An 18,034-nucleotide genomic window follows, 5' to 3' on the forward strand; every position below is an offset into this window, starting at 1 on the left:
TTTGTAACCTTTGCTGCAGTGAGAAGCAGAGTGTGCTTGGTTGTGAGATGGTCATAAACTGATACATCTTTAACCTCCCCATCCTGGGAATCCTCCAGGAATTCCAGCAGCCCTCCAGGTGCTAATTTTTTTGCCATGAGAGATTTGTGATTAAAATATCAAATAAGATTTCTGTTCCTGGAGTGCACACCTGCCCTGTGTCCCTGTGCCCATCAGACACGGTGAGAGGTGGTGATGGTCCTGGGGTACAAGAAGGAGCAGTAGCAGCAGGATAAGGAGGATGCTTTGGCCCAAATCTCATACACACTTTATCACACTGCTTTGTCTAAGCTTCATCACTGCACACACCAGCAGGCTCTGGGTCTTCACCTCAGGCTCAGCCTTCCCTTTTGTTCTGCAAAGACTTGCAGGGAGGGCTGGTGTGAGGATGATGAGCCTGGCTGACAGAGCAGATCCTAGTGGGAAAGGGGGATGTACTGAAGTGCTGATAGGAACACAGGTGGAAGCTGGTCTTCTGTGATGACTCTGTGTCTGAAAGGGCAACAGAGGCTCTTTGGGGAAAAAAGCAGTGAAAAGGATGAGTTATTCCAAACGATGGCAAAAGGGAGGTGCAGGAAGCTCACTAGAACCTGGGTTTTCACTTTCTGCACAACCTCAAAATATGCTGTGCAAGCAGAGGAGGCTTGTATGGATCTTGCATCAGAACTGCAGCACTGTTTGTGGTGGTGAAGCTGCAGCTGTGCTCTCCCAGCTCCTGGTCTCTCCCAGCTCCCGTGGTCTCCACTTGGACATTACCTTACTCATCCTCAGAGGTGTTGTATCACCAAGCAGTTTCCATCTGGCCTGTGCTCTTCCTGCAGCCAGAGTGCCCCTGGTGTCTGCGGCATATTGTGGTGAACCCAGAGAATGCAGCATGTGGGAATGGTGCTGGGAAGAGCCCAGAATGGGCTGGTTGTGTCCTTCAGCATTTGCTCTACCGGGAAGGGAATTAGGGATCTCCAACTTGGAGGAATCTCACGGAGCTTGTTTCATGTCCTGGCTGTAAAGCAATGCTGAACCCTGCCTGGTGTAGAAAACGGATCTATTGGGTTTGGTTTATACTGGGATCTTATTAACTGCTGCCCGACTCCTTTTCTTGTGGTTGGTTTTTGGGGTTTGGGGGATTTTTTTGTTCATTTTTCTACAAATTAAACCTTGTGTGCTGACAAACTTGGTGATAAACAGCGTGGCCTCCTCTCCTGGTCTGCCCAGGCTCATCAGCTGTGGAGTCAAACCTATATCCTCCAGGGCAGAAGATGGAAAATATTCAACAGGCAGTGAAACCAGTTTGAAAGGACATTCCAGAGACCTCGTGCTTTTAAACTTGGACAGAATCCCTCTCACGTCTGGCTTGGGACCTTGAAACTGGACTGGCCATAAAGTGGTTCACGGGGCCAGACTGAAAACAGTTTTCTCTCGTCCAGACTTCCTGCTGAGACCATCGAGAGTGTCTTGGGCAGGCTCCAGGTCTGTGATTTATGGACAAACCACAAGCCAGGAATCTGCAATCTAAGCTCCTTGAGCAGCAACTGCTAAAAACATTATGGGAAGAAATGGCCACTGTTTCCAAAAGAAGAAAACTTGGGAGCCATTAATAATATTTAGCACTTCTGTGGTCCCTCACAATTGTTGATTAATCCTCCTGCTCTCCCTGTGAAGTGAGTCAGAATTATTCTTACTGTACAAATAAGGTCTGCATGGAGCTGAAATAAATTTCCTTTAAGAGACACAGTGAATCTGCATTAAGGACACAGTCCAAGACTCCAGAACCCCAGCACAAAATGAAACAGAGGCATAAAGACAAGTACCTGCTGGGTTTGGATGAGGCAGTAAACAAACTTAGAGCACCTTCGAGGGACTCTCTGCCTTTCATCAGAAGATTCTTACCCAGGCAGTTCTGGGTCTGCCCAAACCTTATCCCTAGGTATAAAAATTCCTGGGATTTCAGAGAATCTCTGGAAGTTTGGCTGCTTACTGGAATTATCCTCTACAAAGTCCTTTCCAGCTGTTTGTCTCCCTTATTGTTTGGGAAGAAGAGGATGGCATACTAAATCTATCTTGCCACCTGCCCAGAACTGCTCACCTCCTGATGCTTCTGGAGTGGGTTAAACGTGGGTTTTCCTTTTCTTTCATCAGCAGGAAGCTTTTCTTCCAGGAAAAAAAAAAGTCATTTATTCTCCACCTGCTCTCAGAACCATCTTTTGTTTCTCCTTCACCTCCCCCTTTACACTTCACCTCCATCTTCTCTGGGACATTTTGTGGCCAACGCTGTGATTCAACACAGCCCAGGCCAGGAGGGAAGTTTCTCTGCCTGGACACTCATGTTCCCGTTCTCCCAGGACACAAAGGTGCTCCTTGTTGCCGGAGCTCCTTCTAGCAAGATTTCCATCTCAAATCACAAGGCCCTTCCCATTGCACTCCTCCTGGAATCAGTCTGGCATGTGAACAGGTGGGAATGGGTGAAGTCTGCCATAAGTCCTGGCTGAAATGGAAGAGCTGGCAGGAGCACAAGGACCAAAAGCTTCAGTAAGTAAATTTGTTCAGACTCCTGATGGTCTCATTGTTAATCCATTTACAGCAGCAGGAAGGATGAAAAATTGGGGGAAAAAGCAGAGTTTCCCCCGCTTTTTAAATGTGAGTGGCAAAAGGTGTTGTAATGAATTGTCCATTAAATATCCATCCAATGTTATTCCAAATGTCATGACATGACCTGCAGGGGATTTGGGATCAGTTAACAAAGGAGTCTGAGGAGCCAAGCAAAGCTTGTTCTCCTTTTGCAACCCAAGAAAACAAGAGGTAACTGGGTCTAAAACCCAGACCAGAAGTAAATCAGCAAGTCAATCCTTCATGGAACTGTCCCACATTAAATCATTAGAAAATCAAGAAGTTGGAGCTGTGTCAGGAGATAGAGGGAGATTCAACTGGAGTTTTGTCTCACTGGTGCATCTTGATTATTGGACCTGTTCTGTCTCAAGTGCTTTAGCAGATAGGTTAAAAAACAAGTGTTCAAAGCTGCCTTGCAGCATGCTGCGAGAAATCAAAGGACAGGGACTAGGTTTTTCAGTTGGGGAATTGTATTTTTACTGTGTTTAGAGATCCTTTAATGCCCAGTGTCCTTACTGAATGATGCTGATTCTCCTTGGAAATGGGCACTTCACTGCCCAGGAGAACAAGATGAATTTTGGGTTATACCACTTGAACTTCTGCCCTGTGACTTACTGAATGGGAACATGCTTACAAGAGGAGATGAATATAGTGGCCTGTACCATCCCAAAATTCCCACTTTACCCTAAAGCAAACCAAACCACTTTTGAGGAAAGTGCTGCCTTCTTGCTTGTTTGGCTCTTTCAAGACATTGTTCTGAGTACTGTGCTGAGCTCTGTCATCCAGCATGGCCAAAGTCCATGAGAAGGAAATTAACACAATAAATTAATGCAAACCCAAACTCTCCTCACTGGAATTGGCCTCTGTGGCTGCTTCTCTGATCACTGCTGACCTGGATTGATCAATTTGTATGGAAAAGCTTTAAAAATTAAGCTGGAGCTGCCAAAGAGCCACCAGTGTTACAAGTCCTAACAGAGACCAGGGGATCTGCCCTGAGAGAGAGAGCAAAGAGAAAGTGAAATACAAATGCTGACTGCAGCACACTGGGGATAAATATGAACATTATACAGAATACATCATTTGTGTATTCATAGATCTGCAGATAATCACATTTACTATAAATCCCATGGCATGGGGAATCCAAGCAGTTACTTTAAAAACCTTTTAATGTCACCTAATCGTGTTCACAAGTCCCATAATCGTTGTTTTCTGCAGAGACAACCCAAAACCACAGCGTGACAGCAAATTTCCTGCCTCTCACAGCGTGGATCCCAAGTGTTGCTGCTTCAGGGACCTGCCTGCACCCACACAGTTGTAACTCAGGGGTGAGTACACTTTAAATTAAGCCAAGATTTTCCTGCTGGAGTCTGAAGCACTGGGGCCCTGAGCCATATCTGACACAGAGCAGCTCCCTGCTGGGGAGGGAACGAGAATGAGTCAAAAATTGCTTGTGGAAGTCCAGTAGGTCTACGTGGAGAGCCAGACAGCCTGCCTCTGATCAGCTGCCTGATTTTGGGAGGGCTGCTTCTCCTCTCTGTGCCTGTCACTGTGGCTGTGTCCTCTGATGTTGGGAACAAACAGTGACTGGAAAACCACACCCTTGTTGTCTTTAGGAATGGTCAGAGGCCTTGAAATGCCCTGTGAAAGAGATACCTGTTTGGCAGCCAGGGTGAACCAGTAAGTGTTGGTGCTTTTGGATCCACCTTCATCGGGAATGCCACAATTCCTCTGGCTTTTGAGTGCTTCTGAGTTCAGTTTAGGGCCTTGTGCAGCCAGATGCTCCTGTGCCTGGGCTTGGTCGTGCCTCAGTACGTAACTGGAGTATTTTCAGTCTGTTTGTGCAACGGGCACTTGCAAGTCCTTGCAGGATTTTCTTCAGAGGGTTCCTAATTCCCATCAGTGCAGCAACTTGAGAAAGAACTTGAATAAACCAGCAGAAGTGTTGAAAGACACAAACCAAAGGATTTCTTCACATCAGTTTCGAGTCCTTGTACTGACGGGGGTAAATCTCCTGATGGGATTCCTTGCAGAAAATACACCCCTCAGTCCTGCCAAAACAACCATTTTTTTTGCTTAAAACTCAAGGTTTTCCAGCTAAAATTGTTTGAATGGGTTAAAAGTTAAATTTCTTTGCTGGAAGTGAAAACTCACAAGTGCCTCGGGAGCTTGGAAACCTTATAGTAAAAAAAAATATCTACAACTTTTAAAATTGAATGAACAATGTTTCAAAAAGAAACAGCGCCTGTTTCTTTTGGTAATGTTAAATTACGGATAGAGATATAATTATAGGAAAATGTTTATGTGTAAAGGAGACATTCTATTGCTCACCATTAGAACTGATTTGTAGTTGTTAGTGAAGTGTCTGCCTTGATGTTTATGAAGCTCTGGTGTGTTCCATGTGCCACTAAACCTCTTCCCTCTGCTGCATCTTGGCCTGTTGAGAAGTCTTGCCCAGGAGGGATTTTGGTTCTTGCCACAGCTAGACCAAGCATTGAGAAAGAAATTCGGATTTCAACACAAATCACACATTCGAAATGCAAATCCAGTGTATGAGCACCCCAACCCCCACTGCACCTCAGGTGATTTTATACCTGCAGACCTTTGGCCACAATTAACTGATGATCTGGAGGAAGTTATTGTTGATCCTGACTCCAAGGTAAGACTCAGTATGAGGACTTTGAGCCAGAGCTGAACGTAGCGGGAAAAAAGGCTCAAGTTTTCCTGTCCGACTCCAAGGATTAAAGTACAAAATAAAAAGGCAATGTCATTCTTTTGACAGATAAGCTTGGGGAAAGCTTGAGCTACGTAACTGCTCACCTTGAAATTCCAGTATTTCCATAAATTTCCGTATGAGCAGCACAATAGCCATTATAACCCCAAAACATCACAGTTGTAACGGGCTGCAGCTGCACAGGTGTGCCTGACGTTTCACATGTGAAGACTTCATATATTAGAATTCCTTAAAAACACGAACAAGGAATACTACGCCGTGTGCTTTCCCCTTCGCCGGTGTTCGTCCCGGACTGGCCATTCACCTCGGCGACAGCCGGAGCCGAGGCCCTAACCAGCCGCTCCCCGGTTTGACTGGACATCACCGCCCTAGGCCGGGGCCGTGAGGCGGCCGGGCCGCCACCGCTTTCCGCGGCGTGCGGCTGCCCCCGGTGGCCGCCGGGCCGGGTTCGCCTCAGCAGGCGCCGGGCCGTTCTCCCGGAGGGCGAGAGCGGGATGGGGACGGGACGGGAGAAGCCACCGCCGGCCTCGTGAGGGGAACGAGAAGAGGGGAGCGAGAAGAGAGCAGCGTGTGGGGAGGGGGAGGCGGTCTCCATGGTAACCGCTGGCGGGAAGCCCGTGCGCACGCGCGGGCAGGGTGAGGCCCTGTCAGCGCCCCTCCGGCCCGGCCTGCGCATGCGCGCCGCGCGCGCGGCGGGACTACCGACACGGTTGGCGCCCCCGCGCATGCGCTCCGGCGGCGCACCGGGGGCTCCCCGGGCCCTGGCGGCAGGGTACGGGGAGGGCCGGCAGCCCCAGGGCGAGGCGGACAGGTCGGTCGGCTGCGGGGCGGGGCGAGACGGAAAGGGACGGGACGGGACAGGACGGGACGGGCGGGCGGGGAGCGCTCAGAGCGGAGCGCGGGCGGGTGGGGTGACGTCATGACGCCTGCGCCGTCAGCGCGGCGTGGCGCCACCTGGCGGCGGGGAGGCGGTGCCGCGGGACTGGCATGGCCCTGGGTGACGTCAGCGGTGTGACGTCAAGTACATGACGTCATCTGTGCGGCGTCACCCCGTGCTGGTTCAGGGGGATGACGAGCCCGGACCTGGGGAGGAAGCTCCTTCCCAGGTGTTAACGTGGCATTGAAGGCCAAAATTCAGGGATAGAGCAGAGGCAGAGCCGTTAAGCGCAAGGAGACCTGTGTGTCAGGGGATGCCAGCGGGCACTGGCAGCTGGCAGGGTTCACTGAAAACGTAGTTTAACGTGTCCAGCCTCAAAGCAAATTTCTTTCAAGCAGTGTTACCAGGGAAAGCAGTTCTGGGGGTCTGAAGCAACGTGGAATTTCATCTTTTGCTTCCAGGCTCAGGGGCACAAGGAACTGCGTATCCAGAAGGCTGGAGAGGGACTTTGGAGAAGGGCCTGGAGTGACAGGACAAGGGGAATGGCTTCCCACTGCCAGAGGGCAGGGTTAGATGGGATCTTGGGAAGGAATTCTTCCCTGTGAGGGTGGGGAGGCCCTGGCACAGGTTGCCCAGAGAAGCTGCCCCATCACTATGGCATCTCTGGAAGTGTCCAAGGCCAGGTTGGACAGGGCTTGGAGCAACCTGGGCTAGTGGAAGGTGTCCCTGCCCATGGCAGGGGGTGGAATGAGATGATCCTCAAGGTCCCTTCCACCCCAAACCATTTTATGGTATTGTGATATGGGCCTACCTTGAAGGGAGACAGTTTCAGCTACTTTCCTGACAACACTTTGTCCCTGACTCTGCAGACACACAAGGTACTCCTTGTCACCCTTCTGGTTTTAAATAAAGCTCTAATTACAGCTGAGTAAAATCATTTATCATTTTTACTGCCCAGTTTGACTCTAGTAAAGCCCAAAGCTCAGTCCATTGTCTCTGTATAAACTCTCAAAAATCACAGACTGGGTACAGCCCTTTTTGATGACAGAAAAGACCCTTGTGTGGGTGGCTTTTGTATCTGCTTAAAGTCCTCTTCTTCATCTCCCTCCTGGTCCCTCCTCTCCCCTTAGATTTTGGTGTTTGGATTAAAACAGCTTTCTGGGTACCAGTGTCAGAGGCAGACTGGAAACAGAAAGGGAAAGAATTGTTGCCATCAGCTTTGCATTTGGAAACTTTGGGCCTTGAGTTCTTTTGAACCTTTGCTTTTCCCACTGGGTCAATTTTAATTACACTTTTTTTCAAAGAAACTGTCAAACAGTAGAAAATAGGAATTTTAATAGGATATTTGAGATTACTGTGTGCTGTTGAAGCTCAGGCTGTGCTTTGGCTGTGGACAAGGCTCTTGCCCAGAGTTTTCTAGAAGGAATTTTCCTGAAAGCCAAACACAGAGGAACTGCCATGGTGGTCTGAGAGCTGATCCCCTGCTGTTACTGGAGCAGTATTTACACATTCCTGAGATCATTGGGGTGATGCCAGAGCTTCCCAGATCACTCACATCAAGGTAGCCACGTATCTGGATATGGAGAAGGTGAAGGAACTAAGTGAATAAAAGGAGAAGGTGTAAAATTGTGTTTTCATAAGACTAAACCAAGCCCGTTTGTGATGGACACCGGAGGATGGAGAACAGGAATGAGAGCGTGGAGACATCATAAAGCTACACATGCACAAAGCAGAGTGTTGTGTGGTTCACTGTGGCTTTTATATGTGATTTGAGATGAGGAGAGAGCAAGTAAGTAATTGGTATAGATTAATGAAACATTATTCTAAAAGATACTTCGTTAGATCACGTGTAGAAATCCGTGATGAGTTTGGTCATGTTTTTAAAGTGAGCATCTTCCTATTTTAGCGAATAGGGAAATCCAGATACTGGGTTAAACTTCACTTTATATTTGGCTCTTGTGACAATAAGCTTTGACATTTTCCTGCTACAGACATCCACATCATGGATTGCTCCATTCTTGATCTGAAAAAATGACAGGATTGATTGACATGGTCACAATTATCAGTGTTGGAGTGGAGTCAGACACCTGGGACAAGGCCACAATGTGGTTGGTTTGGAAAAATGATGGGCTGTCCAAGAGTTCCCTTCTCTGGATCATCAGACAGCTCAAGCCTGGTGGTTGGTGTCTCTCCCAACTCATTTCCTAATCTAAAATGCAGAAAAACAGGACAGGCAGAGAGTTAATCTCTGTGGGATGGTAATAGAAACACACATGCTCAATGACAGCTGTTTGCAGCTGCATTTTAATAATTTTAAATGCGTTTTATCGATTTTGTGGGATTTTAATTAATCATTTTGTCCCTTGATACTTCTTTAATGGTTTACAGAAGAATTACCCCCTTGATAACACAGAGCTCTCGTTAAGAAGGTATTAGCTGAGTGTAGGAGCTCTGGGTTTTCATAAACTGTCTTGGCTGGTCTTAATTTTATTATCCATCTTTATTCATCAATTCCCACCTAAGCCATTTCTTTAACAGCCTGGCATAGAGCTCTGTGTGCAAGATGAGTGTTTACTTCCCTAATTGTCCTTTTTGAAAAATCACAGTGACTTCTGCTAGCAAAGGATCCAATTCCTGTGACAGAAACACCTTCAGCATCTGCTTTTTGGTGTGTTTTGGATTGCTCCTAGAAAAGGCTGTTTGCAGCAACACCAGGGGATGGATATTATAGGAATATTCACAGGATTAACAGTTCCACAGTTTGATTTAGTGGCCCTGATAGGTTTTTCTTTTGGGTTTTGATGGACATCAGAAAGATCTTTTTTGAAAGTCCTTAACTTTTCTGGCCAGGTAATTTTACCTCCTGGCTTTAATACCCTTGATTGTTTATATTCATTGTTTATTTTCATTGTTTTTAATCGGTGCAATCCAATTCCATCACCATGATGTTATTTTACATCTTTGTTTTTATTATTACTCTGATTCCTTTTCTTCCCCTGAAAACCAGGTTAGTTTTTAATAACTATTGTTCTCTTTATTTTTGGGGGCCTCTACCGAAATGTTTTTATCGGGTCCTTAATCTCAATTGTATTTTTTTTTTGTTAAAATTAATAACTTGTTGTTTTTAGTCAAATCAGTTTGGTTTTTGCATCACCAGCTGCCCCTCTGGGTGATTTGGGTGCTGCTGTGTTTGCATACAACCACGAGCATTTGCACCTGAGCGACCGTTAGTGTTTATTTTTGGATTCGCTTCCCCTTTGTCCTTCCAGGGGAGGTGTAAAGTGAATTTCCCATTTTTGGGGACGTGCTGGTAGAGGGACATTTCGTTGTGTAAGTAGTGATTTAAATCCATGTCTGGGATGTGACTGTGAAATGCTTTGCCATTTGTACCAGGTGCTGGCAGGGGGAGGTGTAGCCTCGAGCAGGAGTGTGAGCGTGGCACTGATGGGATAACAGGTATGGAAGTGGGTGGTGCCAGGTAGACAGAGATCCTGGTCATTGCTGAAATTGCTCCTTGGAACCTGATTATGATTTTCCTACCTGTCATTTCCTTGCTTGTAGAGACTTGAGTTAATTTCTTATTCCCTGTTTTCCACATCTGGTTTTGTTATCCTGTTCTGGCACAGGAAAGCTAACAGAGACCTGGACAAGAGGGTTGTACCTGACTCTGGATTCCTGTTTTGCACTTATATTTGTTCTCTCCTCATAGAACAAGTTCTGCTGTCCTCAGTGTTAATTTATTTGCACTTCCACAACCACAGAGACCCTGCACTGTACAGATGCAGTGTCATGTCTTTAGAAAGTCGTGATAAAGGTGTTGGTTAATGCAGAAAACAGGCTCTACTGAAGAGTCCCTAAAAGGGTGGAGGATAATGTGCTTTTTCAGAAGTTACACTGTTGACATGTCAGTTCTTCTCCATCAGTAACCTGTAGGAAGACTTTTGTTACAGGATTTGGTCTGGAAGAATCTCCAGGGACCTCCTTCTGGTGTGGTTGCCAGAGCAAACACTGCAGAAATTCTTTCCCTGTGCTGTTTTTGCTCTGGCTTGATTGGAAGTTTTGCACCAGCCTTCAGATCTTTGGGCTGCAGCTTCCACAAAAGGAGAAGGGGGATAAAGCTTCCAGTGCCAACCCAGCATGGTGCATCCCATCATCCTGCTGCTGTCAGCACTCCCTAATTAGCAGCCTGGGGTCGTATAGGCTGTGGCAATTAGGTAATTTCTGAAGGCTGAGGTGATATCAGTCACTTTGATCCCATTCCTCGACTCTCCATTCAGTCCTGGCCAGCTTTTCAGGACTGCTAGGACCACTCCTATGTTGATCTTGCTGGTGTGGAAGCAGGAGAAGGTGGTCCTGATGAGCAGAGTGCCACCCTTCCTGCAGCAGCCCACTGTGCCTGGCACACAGGGAGAGCCCACTCCGTTTTCCTGCCTGCTGGAGCTGGAAACCTGCAGACTGAGCACCCAACTGGGAATGAATCCAGCTGGGCTGTTTCACTGGTGGAGCTGGGAGAGGGTCTGACTGCAGGACAGGGCAGTTTGTACTCTCACCACAGGGAAATGGTATGTATGGAAATCATGGAATCACAGACTGGTTTGGGTTGGAAGGGATGTTAAAGCCCATCTCATTCCACCCCCTGCCATGGGCAGGGACACCTTTCACTGGCCCAGGTTGCTCCAAGCCCCGTCCAACCTGGCCTTGGACACTTCCAGGGCTGGGGCAGCCACAGCTTCTCTGGGCAACCTGTGCCAGGGCCTCATCACCCTCATAGGGAAGAATTCCTTCCCAGTATCCCATCTGACCCTGCCCTCTGGCAGTAGGAAGACATTCCCCCTTGTTCTGGCACTGCAGGCCCTTGTAAAGTCTCTCTCCATGTTTCTTGTCAGCCCCTTCAGGTACTGAAAGACCACAGTTAGGTCACCCAAAGCCTTCTCTTTTCCAGGCTGAACAATCCCAGTTCTCAGCCTTTCCTGGTATACCAGGAATACCTGGTATACCAGCCATGCCAGAGGTGCTCCATCCCTCTGATCATCCTGGTGGCCACTTCTGGACTCGCTCCAACAAGTCCATGTTCTTCCTGTGCTGGGGACCCCAGTCAATAATTCAGGTTACTTTAATGTTAAATAATCCATTTTCCCTTAGTATTTCTTGTGAAATACAAGAAATTGCTCCGAGGGTACTTTCCTTTTTTGGAATTATAAAGTCAATTTTTCTTTAAAGATGAGGAATTAAGGAGAGATACTGAGGCACCACTGCAGGGCTTGGGAGGGGAGGAGGTGTCTGCTGGCTACAAGTTTCTTAGGCCTGTCTAGCATTGATGTACACGTTGTAGCCACACTGATGACATATTCTTGGAGGCTGAAATGGCAGGAGAATTGTTCCTGGAACAGACAGACAGCTTAAAGCAGCAAATGAGCAGGCCCAGATGTTGTGTATTTGTGTCAAGTGGTTGGACTGCTGGTGGAAATACTCTTTCAAATGTTAAAAGAGAAGCTGCTCTGGAAGGAGGGAGCAGATGTTTTACCTGTTCAGGGTTTTTTTAAGCAGATGTTTTACCTGTTGTTTGGGGGTTTTTTAAGGGTTCTATGATTTAACTAAGTAATTACAAGGCAGTAAATACAAGGCATGTAATAGGTACATACTTTTATATCATAGAATCACAGAATGGTTTGGGTTGGAAGAGACCCTAAAGCCCATCCAGTTCCACCCTCTGCCATGGGCAGGGACACCTTCCACCAGCCCAGGTTGCTCCAGGGATGGGGCAGCCACAGCTTCTCTGGGCAACCTGTGCCAGGGCCTCCCCACTCTCACAGGGAAGAATTCCTTCCCAGTATCCCATCTAACCCTGCCCTCTGGCAATTTGAAGTCGTTCCCCCTTGTGCTGTCACTACATGTTCTTGTCCATCTTTTCTGTAGGCTCCCTTCAAGTTACCTGTTGAACTGGTTGAAATGATCATCAAGTTATTTTTAGACGTCTGTAATTTTATATTTTTAACCTGATAGCATCTCATCCTGCAGAGCTGAGCTGAGCAGGTCCTGAGCAATGCACCCAACTCACCTGCACAGCTCAGGTGTGCAACTCAGTGGAACTGGCAGAGCATCATCACTGTCACCTTCCCCCTGCACCTTGGAACTCCAGCAAAAAGAGCAGTCAGCACAAAATGCACTAAATCCAACATTTTCCTCCCATTTTCCAGGTTCCATCTTTCATTCTTACTTGTCCTGCTTTGTGCCACTTTGCTGACCCACGTTTACTTGAAGAGCACAGCCGGGCTATAGATTCAGAATCTCAGTGGATAGGTAAGTGCTGCTGATTATTTTATTTGACCACTTCTGTGATTTGTTGAGTCCTAGAATCTTCCAAAATGAATTCAATACTATACTGAAAGAAATTATTTTCAAAGTCATTACTTTCTGAACCTTCCAAACTGGTGCCAAAGGTGACTGTTAGGGGCAGCAATAGCAGAACATCAGAAATACTGAGATGTTGAACAGAGCAGGAGCCTGTAAATGCAGGTCTAGGAAGGGAGGAGTAATACAGATAAATTCTTAGTTTTATATCATTTGTATGTCTGATCTTATCTACCTGGGACAATGAAAATTGATTGCAAATGCAAAAGCACTGATCTGTTTCGAAGTTTAATATCAGGAACTCAGCATAAATAATCCGACAGTACAGATGTTCTGTGTCAGTACAGATGTCTGTGAGAGGTATTTAAAGCCATGGAGGATGTGAGATTTGGGATTTCTCCACATGCTGTCTCCTCCTTAGAAGAAAATGGTCAATTTACAGTGGTAACTACACCAAGACTCTGTCCAGGAAAAGTAAATTTATGAACTGGCTACATAAAACTTCAGTTTCTCTCTGACAGGAAATGACTCCAAGATTCACAGCAAAATCCTCTGCTGGTTTGGGAGCCTGAGTTTAAAATAAATAAATCCATTAACATCTGTAATTGCTCACAGGAAGGGCTGACCCATGAAAGTGTGTAACCAGCATTCCTCAGCCCCTCATGGCTGCAGCCAGGCCATTTGAGAAAACAATTTAGTGTGTGTTTTTCCTGCTTTTTGAGTCCTTCTGTGCCCAGAGCTTTACTGGAGAAACTGAACCAGAGCTGCTGCCATTCCAAGTGAAACACTCCAGTTTAGGCTTGAAAGAAGGAGGTTTTGGGAGCAATATAAAACCTCTGGTCAAATAGCCAGAACCATCATGAACTCAGGACTAGGAAGAAGAGGACAATCAAAATGTCTAAGAATAGAGCTCTAGTTTTAATGTTGCCTGGGAGTTGATGGCATTTCCATCTGGACATTGTACCCAGTGCTGTTCCAAGTAATCCCTGCCTACTACTGCTGTTCTTGCTGTAGCTGAAAAGGTTAAGAAAGTAATTTAAAAATAATTTATTTAGTCTGTTTACCTTGTTTATGTGACAGCAGTTTGTGAAACATGGTCAGTGCCGTGGTTTAATGAGTACTTAAGAGAAGAATCCAGTATGAGCAAGAGAGCTAATCCTAAGTGAGCAGCTGAGGAGGTAAAAAGAGTAAAAGGGTGGACATGTTTGATACAATTGTTCTCTGACTTGTCCTTCTGAAATGCCAAAAGCTCCATTTATTTATTTCTCAAAATGAGGTTGGGCTCTCCTCTCTAGAACTGCAGTGTTTCAAAGCAGAGTTTTACACTCCAGAATCACTTCTTGAGCTGAAAAAAGGGGGTTTTTTTCCTCCTCTGCTGCTTTCACTGGTCTTGTGTTACATAAATATAAGTAGAAATGTCTCAAATCTTGAGGACAAAAAGGAAAGTCTCAAATCCTGAGCTCCAGAAGAAAAGCCTATCTTGTATCAGATACCTGCTTTAAAAGCTTTCCTCTCCTTTGCTAATGTGGCTTGGGCATATCTGCAGTACAATTATAGGGGCAGTGTTTGGGGTCAATATGTGCTTTTTTTGATCTTACTATTTCATACAAATTCTCTTCATCTTCAAAGTTCTGTCCCATGCTGCATCTGCACATGCCATCCTGCATAACCACCTGGTTTTGTTTCTTTGTTTAAGGGCTTTAATAAGTGTCTTTCTGAAGGTCTGTAGCAAATCATGGTGATCCTCTGCACAAACTGAGGTGTTTAATTCAACATCTAGAGTGCTCTAAAGAACAACTTGTGAAAGAAGGTGAGGTCTTTGGAGGGAGAACGTGCTCTACTGAATGGCTGTGAATTAAGTGTGGAAGAATGAACTGTCAGAAGTGCCCACTCTGTCTGGTGACCTCGTTGGATTCTGGAGAAAGGACATCCCTGAGGTGTTGGAAGGGCTGATGCAAACCTGAACTGACCCTGCCCTCCACTCCTCACAGTGTCATTAGGCCACGGTGTTACTGGGAGCTGCAAACCAATGGATGAACAGGACAGTGATTTTAAAGAGTTGTGGGCAAATATTTTGAATAGGGCGAAGAAAAAGGCTGGAGAGGCTGAAACAGCAAAGAGGGCTCAGAACAGGTCAAAGAGCACCACCACAGCACGGAGCAAATTAAGAAGAGGCAAAGCTGCTGCTCAGAGCCAAACCCATCCTCACTTACCAGCAGTGAAGGAGACAAACCTGCCTCGAGATTCGGGTCCACAGGAACAAACACTGGTGCCCAAAGAAGAGGGTGATGCTGCAGCCTGTGGTGGTGAGACTGCACAAGGGGATGGAAGGAGAAGCCCTTTCCCTGCCAGCCAGCTGAGCACAGGGACCTCTGAGTGTAGCCAGAGGCCTCTGACAGGTGAGTGAACCAAAACAGCTCAGTTTTGACTGAAAAGACTCTCTGATTCGGTAGAGGTCTTGAGAAGTCCAGCTGGAGGGGACACACAGCAGCACTGATGGAAGCAGGTTTGCACCTTGTCTTTCCACCTGTGTTTACCTACTTAGGTTCATCTTGGGGTTTAGCCTAGGAGTGTGCTCTGTGCTGCAGGCAGAAGATGTCCCTCAGTAAGGAGAAGCCTTGGTACAAAGTGATGTGTTGGGCAGTCATTATTCACTGGTTTTTACAGTGTCAGAATTGAGAAAAACACCTTAAAATCTTCTCAAAGCAAGCTTAGAATATATTGAAGTGCTTTTTCACTCAGTGCATCGTGGTATGGTGAAATCCACTGCCACTGGATGTTGTCAAGGGCAAAAATATGAATCAGTTGAGAGGCATTGGATTAATACATGAAGGATTGATCCTTCAGTAGTTATTAAACATGATGGCCAGAAGGCAGTCACCTTAAACTGATAAATTAGGTCAGGAACAGGACATTGTGCACGGGGAGCACTGGGGAGAGCAGGGCCGTGGGACTGCCTTCCTTGTTCTCACCAGTAACCTTCAGGCAAGGTCTTCCTTAATATTCCTCCTTCTAAAAGGGATATAGAGGTATCCAAACTCCACTGTAGCACAGAAGCCTGCTGATGTTACTGTGGTTATCAAGTATAAAGTCAGTAAATTGTTCACATCTCTAAGAATGGCTGTTGCAGAACCTGACCCGGCCCAGGCTGCCATCAGGGAAGGGCTTCCCAGCAGCTCTCAGCAGGTGTTGAAGACTGACTGGTAAAACTGGTGTTTTCTCCCCCTCTAGTAAACACCCCGAGTGGCTGTTCCCAGACTACATTACCCTTCCTTCCTGCCACACAGCCAGGAACCTGCTCCTCACCCACCTCAAAGGTGCAGCTGCCGGCGGGGCCGAAGGTGCGGGTGGCAGAGCTGGTGGTGGAGAGAATGCAGCAGTTCAAGAGGGTGGCACCTGAGCAGCTGAAACTCAGCACAGATGGGAGTGTGCCAAGGGCTGCAGCCAGTGGGGATTTCCCTGATGGAAGCCAGGAGCAGAACCCTCCAGAGGATGGTGCGTTTCTGCTCTTAGCTCTGCTGTGTGTGGAATGAGTGGCTGGTGAGAGTGGTTGCATGAGGAGCAGTCCTGCATTCCTGGGCTTTGTTCCTTGCTGGCCTAGTGGCTTTTTGTGCAGCACTGAATAAATCACTCCAGATCCCTGAGAGAACTTTGTTGTTAAAGGACTATCCGTGCTTTTCTCCCCAGATCTTCTTTAAGGCTGAATTAACCTCATGTGGATTCTGGAGGGATCTTCTTGGAAACAGGCTGAAATTCCAACAGGATCAGTGAACTTGGTCATCCTCCCCTTGGGAGACAGTATTAGTCAGTTGTTAGGTAAATGTGGCTCCTAGGTAGCCCCATCTTTGGTAGAGCTCCAGGCACTCAGCAAGATGATATGTTCTGCGGAGGTGAATTGAATTCACAGCAGTTTTACTCTGGTTCTTCATAGATCAAGTCCTTCTTGCTTCTGTATGGACATGAAAGTCTGCTGTGTTATACATGTGATGTATAAGATCCCACGTTCTCCCCAGAAACTTCAGCCCAAACTGACCCTTCACTGGCTCTGACAGTGCAGCAAATTGCCCCCTCCTGCCCCTGGGCCGGTGCAGTCCTGGAGTGTTTGAAGGGTGAAGATGCAAGAGAAAGATTGCAGTTAATCTCTGTGTGTCTAGTTCAGTGAGCTAATAATCATGAGTATAATGGCTCCTCACCTTTCAGACAGGATTTTTAGCTTTCTCTCTTAGACCATCTCTCCCTTCTTTGCCAGATACCCACCAGCTCCCATCCGTGGACCACGACGGTGCTCTGGCTTTGGCTCTTCAGCAGGAAAGCAAAGAGGAAGCCATGGCAAGCCTGGAGGATGCAGGGTTGTTCTTTTGCCAGATCTGCCAGAAGGATCTCTCAGCCATGAACACGACACGACGGGAGCAGCACGTCAACAGGTGAAACACCAGCACGAGGTGTCCTGTCCACATGCAGTCCCCACACACTCCTCACTCAGCTCAGCCATGAAAGAACACAGGGGCTGGGATTCTGTGTAGTGGCCTTGACCTTTATGGCCTGAATTAACAAGTCCTTTTGATCTGAAAGCAGAGGCTTGATTGTGTTGCCCTGCAGGGCTTCTGTGTCAGCCAGGCCAATGCTGCTTTCATCAGCAGTGTGGCAGAGGAGCTGCCATTATAAGTGAACTTGGGGATCTTAAAGCTCTTTTCAACCCTAAGAATTCTATTAATGAGGACCCCCTAATGCAGATTTTGAGATCTACCAATTTCAGTAACAAAGTCACATTTGCTCCATTTTGCTAAAATTTGTCTAAGGACATCTGGTATGTCACTGTGTATCTGAGCTGTTTGCTGAGGGAAAGGTGATACTATTCAGAGAGGTGACTAAATTGAAATTACTGCCCTTAATTTTACAGTTTCCTTAGTGGTAAATATCAAACATAATTAATATATTATGTACAGACAGCTCTTTGGAAATTAAAACTCTGTGCTTCTCTGTTGTGAAAGCATCAGAAACAGCACATTTGAATGACTGTAAATTCCTAATTTGAGCACTTTCAGAAGGCAGGAGTGATGTAAGTTGTCCAGTCCTGTATCACGTTACTGAGTGGCTCCTGTTCTTCAGGGTTGTTTGCTCCTGCAGCTTTTGAGGTGTTATTGCTGTTTCTGTCTCCAGACATTTACTGCAGCTTGAGAGGACAGAGGCTCTAAAACAGTGACAGTGTGTCAGAAATGCTTTTTGGAAAGTTGGTCTGCTTTCTGAACTATTAAGCATATTGAGGTTACAAGCTTATATTAGCTTTTTTGATAGCAGTCTTCATCACAAGAGGTGAAGCTGTAGATGGACAGAGGTACTGGCAAACCAGTAATCACCAGTGCTAGTACCTCAGATGAATGGTCTCTTAGCACAGCCCTGTGTGTGTCATTACCTAATCAGGGAGTGACTTT

The 18,034-nt window shown here is 46.6% G+C and overlaps 1 protein-coding gene and 1 long non-coding RNA gene across 6 annotated transcripts in view; one reads left to right on the plus strand and one right to left on the minus strand.

Moving 5' to 3' along the window:
* Window positions 1-3,095: 3,095 nt before the first annotated feature.
* Window positions 3,096-6,071, minus strand: LOC114003690. 3 transcript variants are annotated; one of them, XR_005566553.1, is made up of 4 exons: window positions 5,461-6,071; window positions 5,235-5,372; window positions 4,972-5,122; window positions 3,096-4,691 (listed from the first exon to the last, which is right to left on the minus strand). It is a non-coding gene; the product is annotated as an uncharacterized LOC114003690 (long non-coding RNA). The 3 variants fall into 3 exon arrangements; XR_005566554.1 differs by lacking the exon at window positions 5,235-5,372; XR_003546333.2 differs by having other exon boundaries at window positions 5,235-6,071.
* Window positions 6,072-6,105: 34 nt separating this feature from the next.
* SLX4 (SLX4 structure-specific endonuclease subunit) overlaps window positions 6,106-18,034 on the plus strand; it is a 30,639-nt gene continuing 18,710 nt past the window's right edge. For 2 of the 3 annotated variants that reach the window (XM_027750922.2, XM_027750924.2), the window contains exons 1-5: window positions 6,106-6,185; window positions 12,449-12,551; window positions 14,299-15,001; window positions 15,834-16,097; window positions 16,852-17,026. In XM_027750922.2, the coding sequence (XP_027606723.2) occupies window positions 14,632-15,001; window positions 15,834-16,097; window positions 16,852-17,026 (809 nt within the window). In that variant the 5' untranslated portion in view covers window positions 6,106-6,185; window positions 12,449-12,551; window positions 14,299-14,631. The remainder of the gene's footprint in view (window positions 6,186-12,448; window positions 12,552-14,298; window positions 15,002-15,833; window positions 16,098-16,851; window positions 17,027-18,034) is intronic. The other variant, XM_039389569.1, reaches the window with a different exon arrangement.

Source organism: Pipra filicauda, unplaced genomic scaffold, assembly GCF_003945595.2.
Source record: "Pipra filicauda isolate LSUMZ 115617 unplaced genomic scaffold, ASM394559v2 scaffold73_size2923735_pilon, whole genome shotgun sequence".
Taxonomy (NCBI): domain Eukaryota; kingdom Metazoa; phylum Chordata; class Aves; order Passeriformes; family Pipridae; genus Pipra; species Pipra filicauda.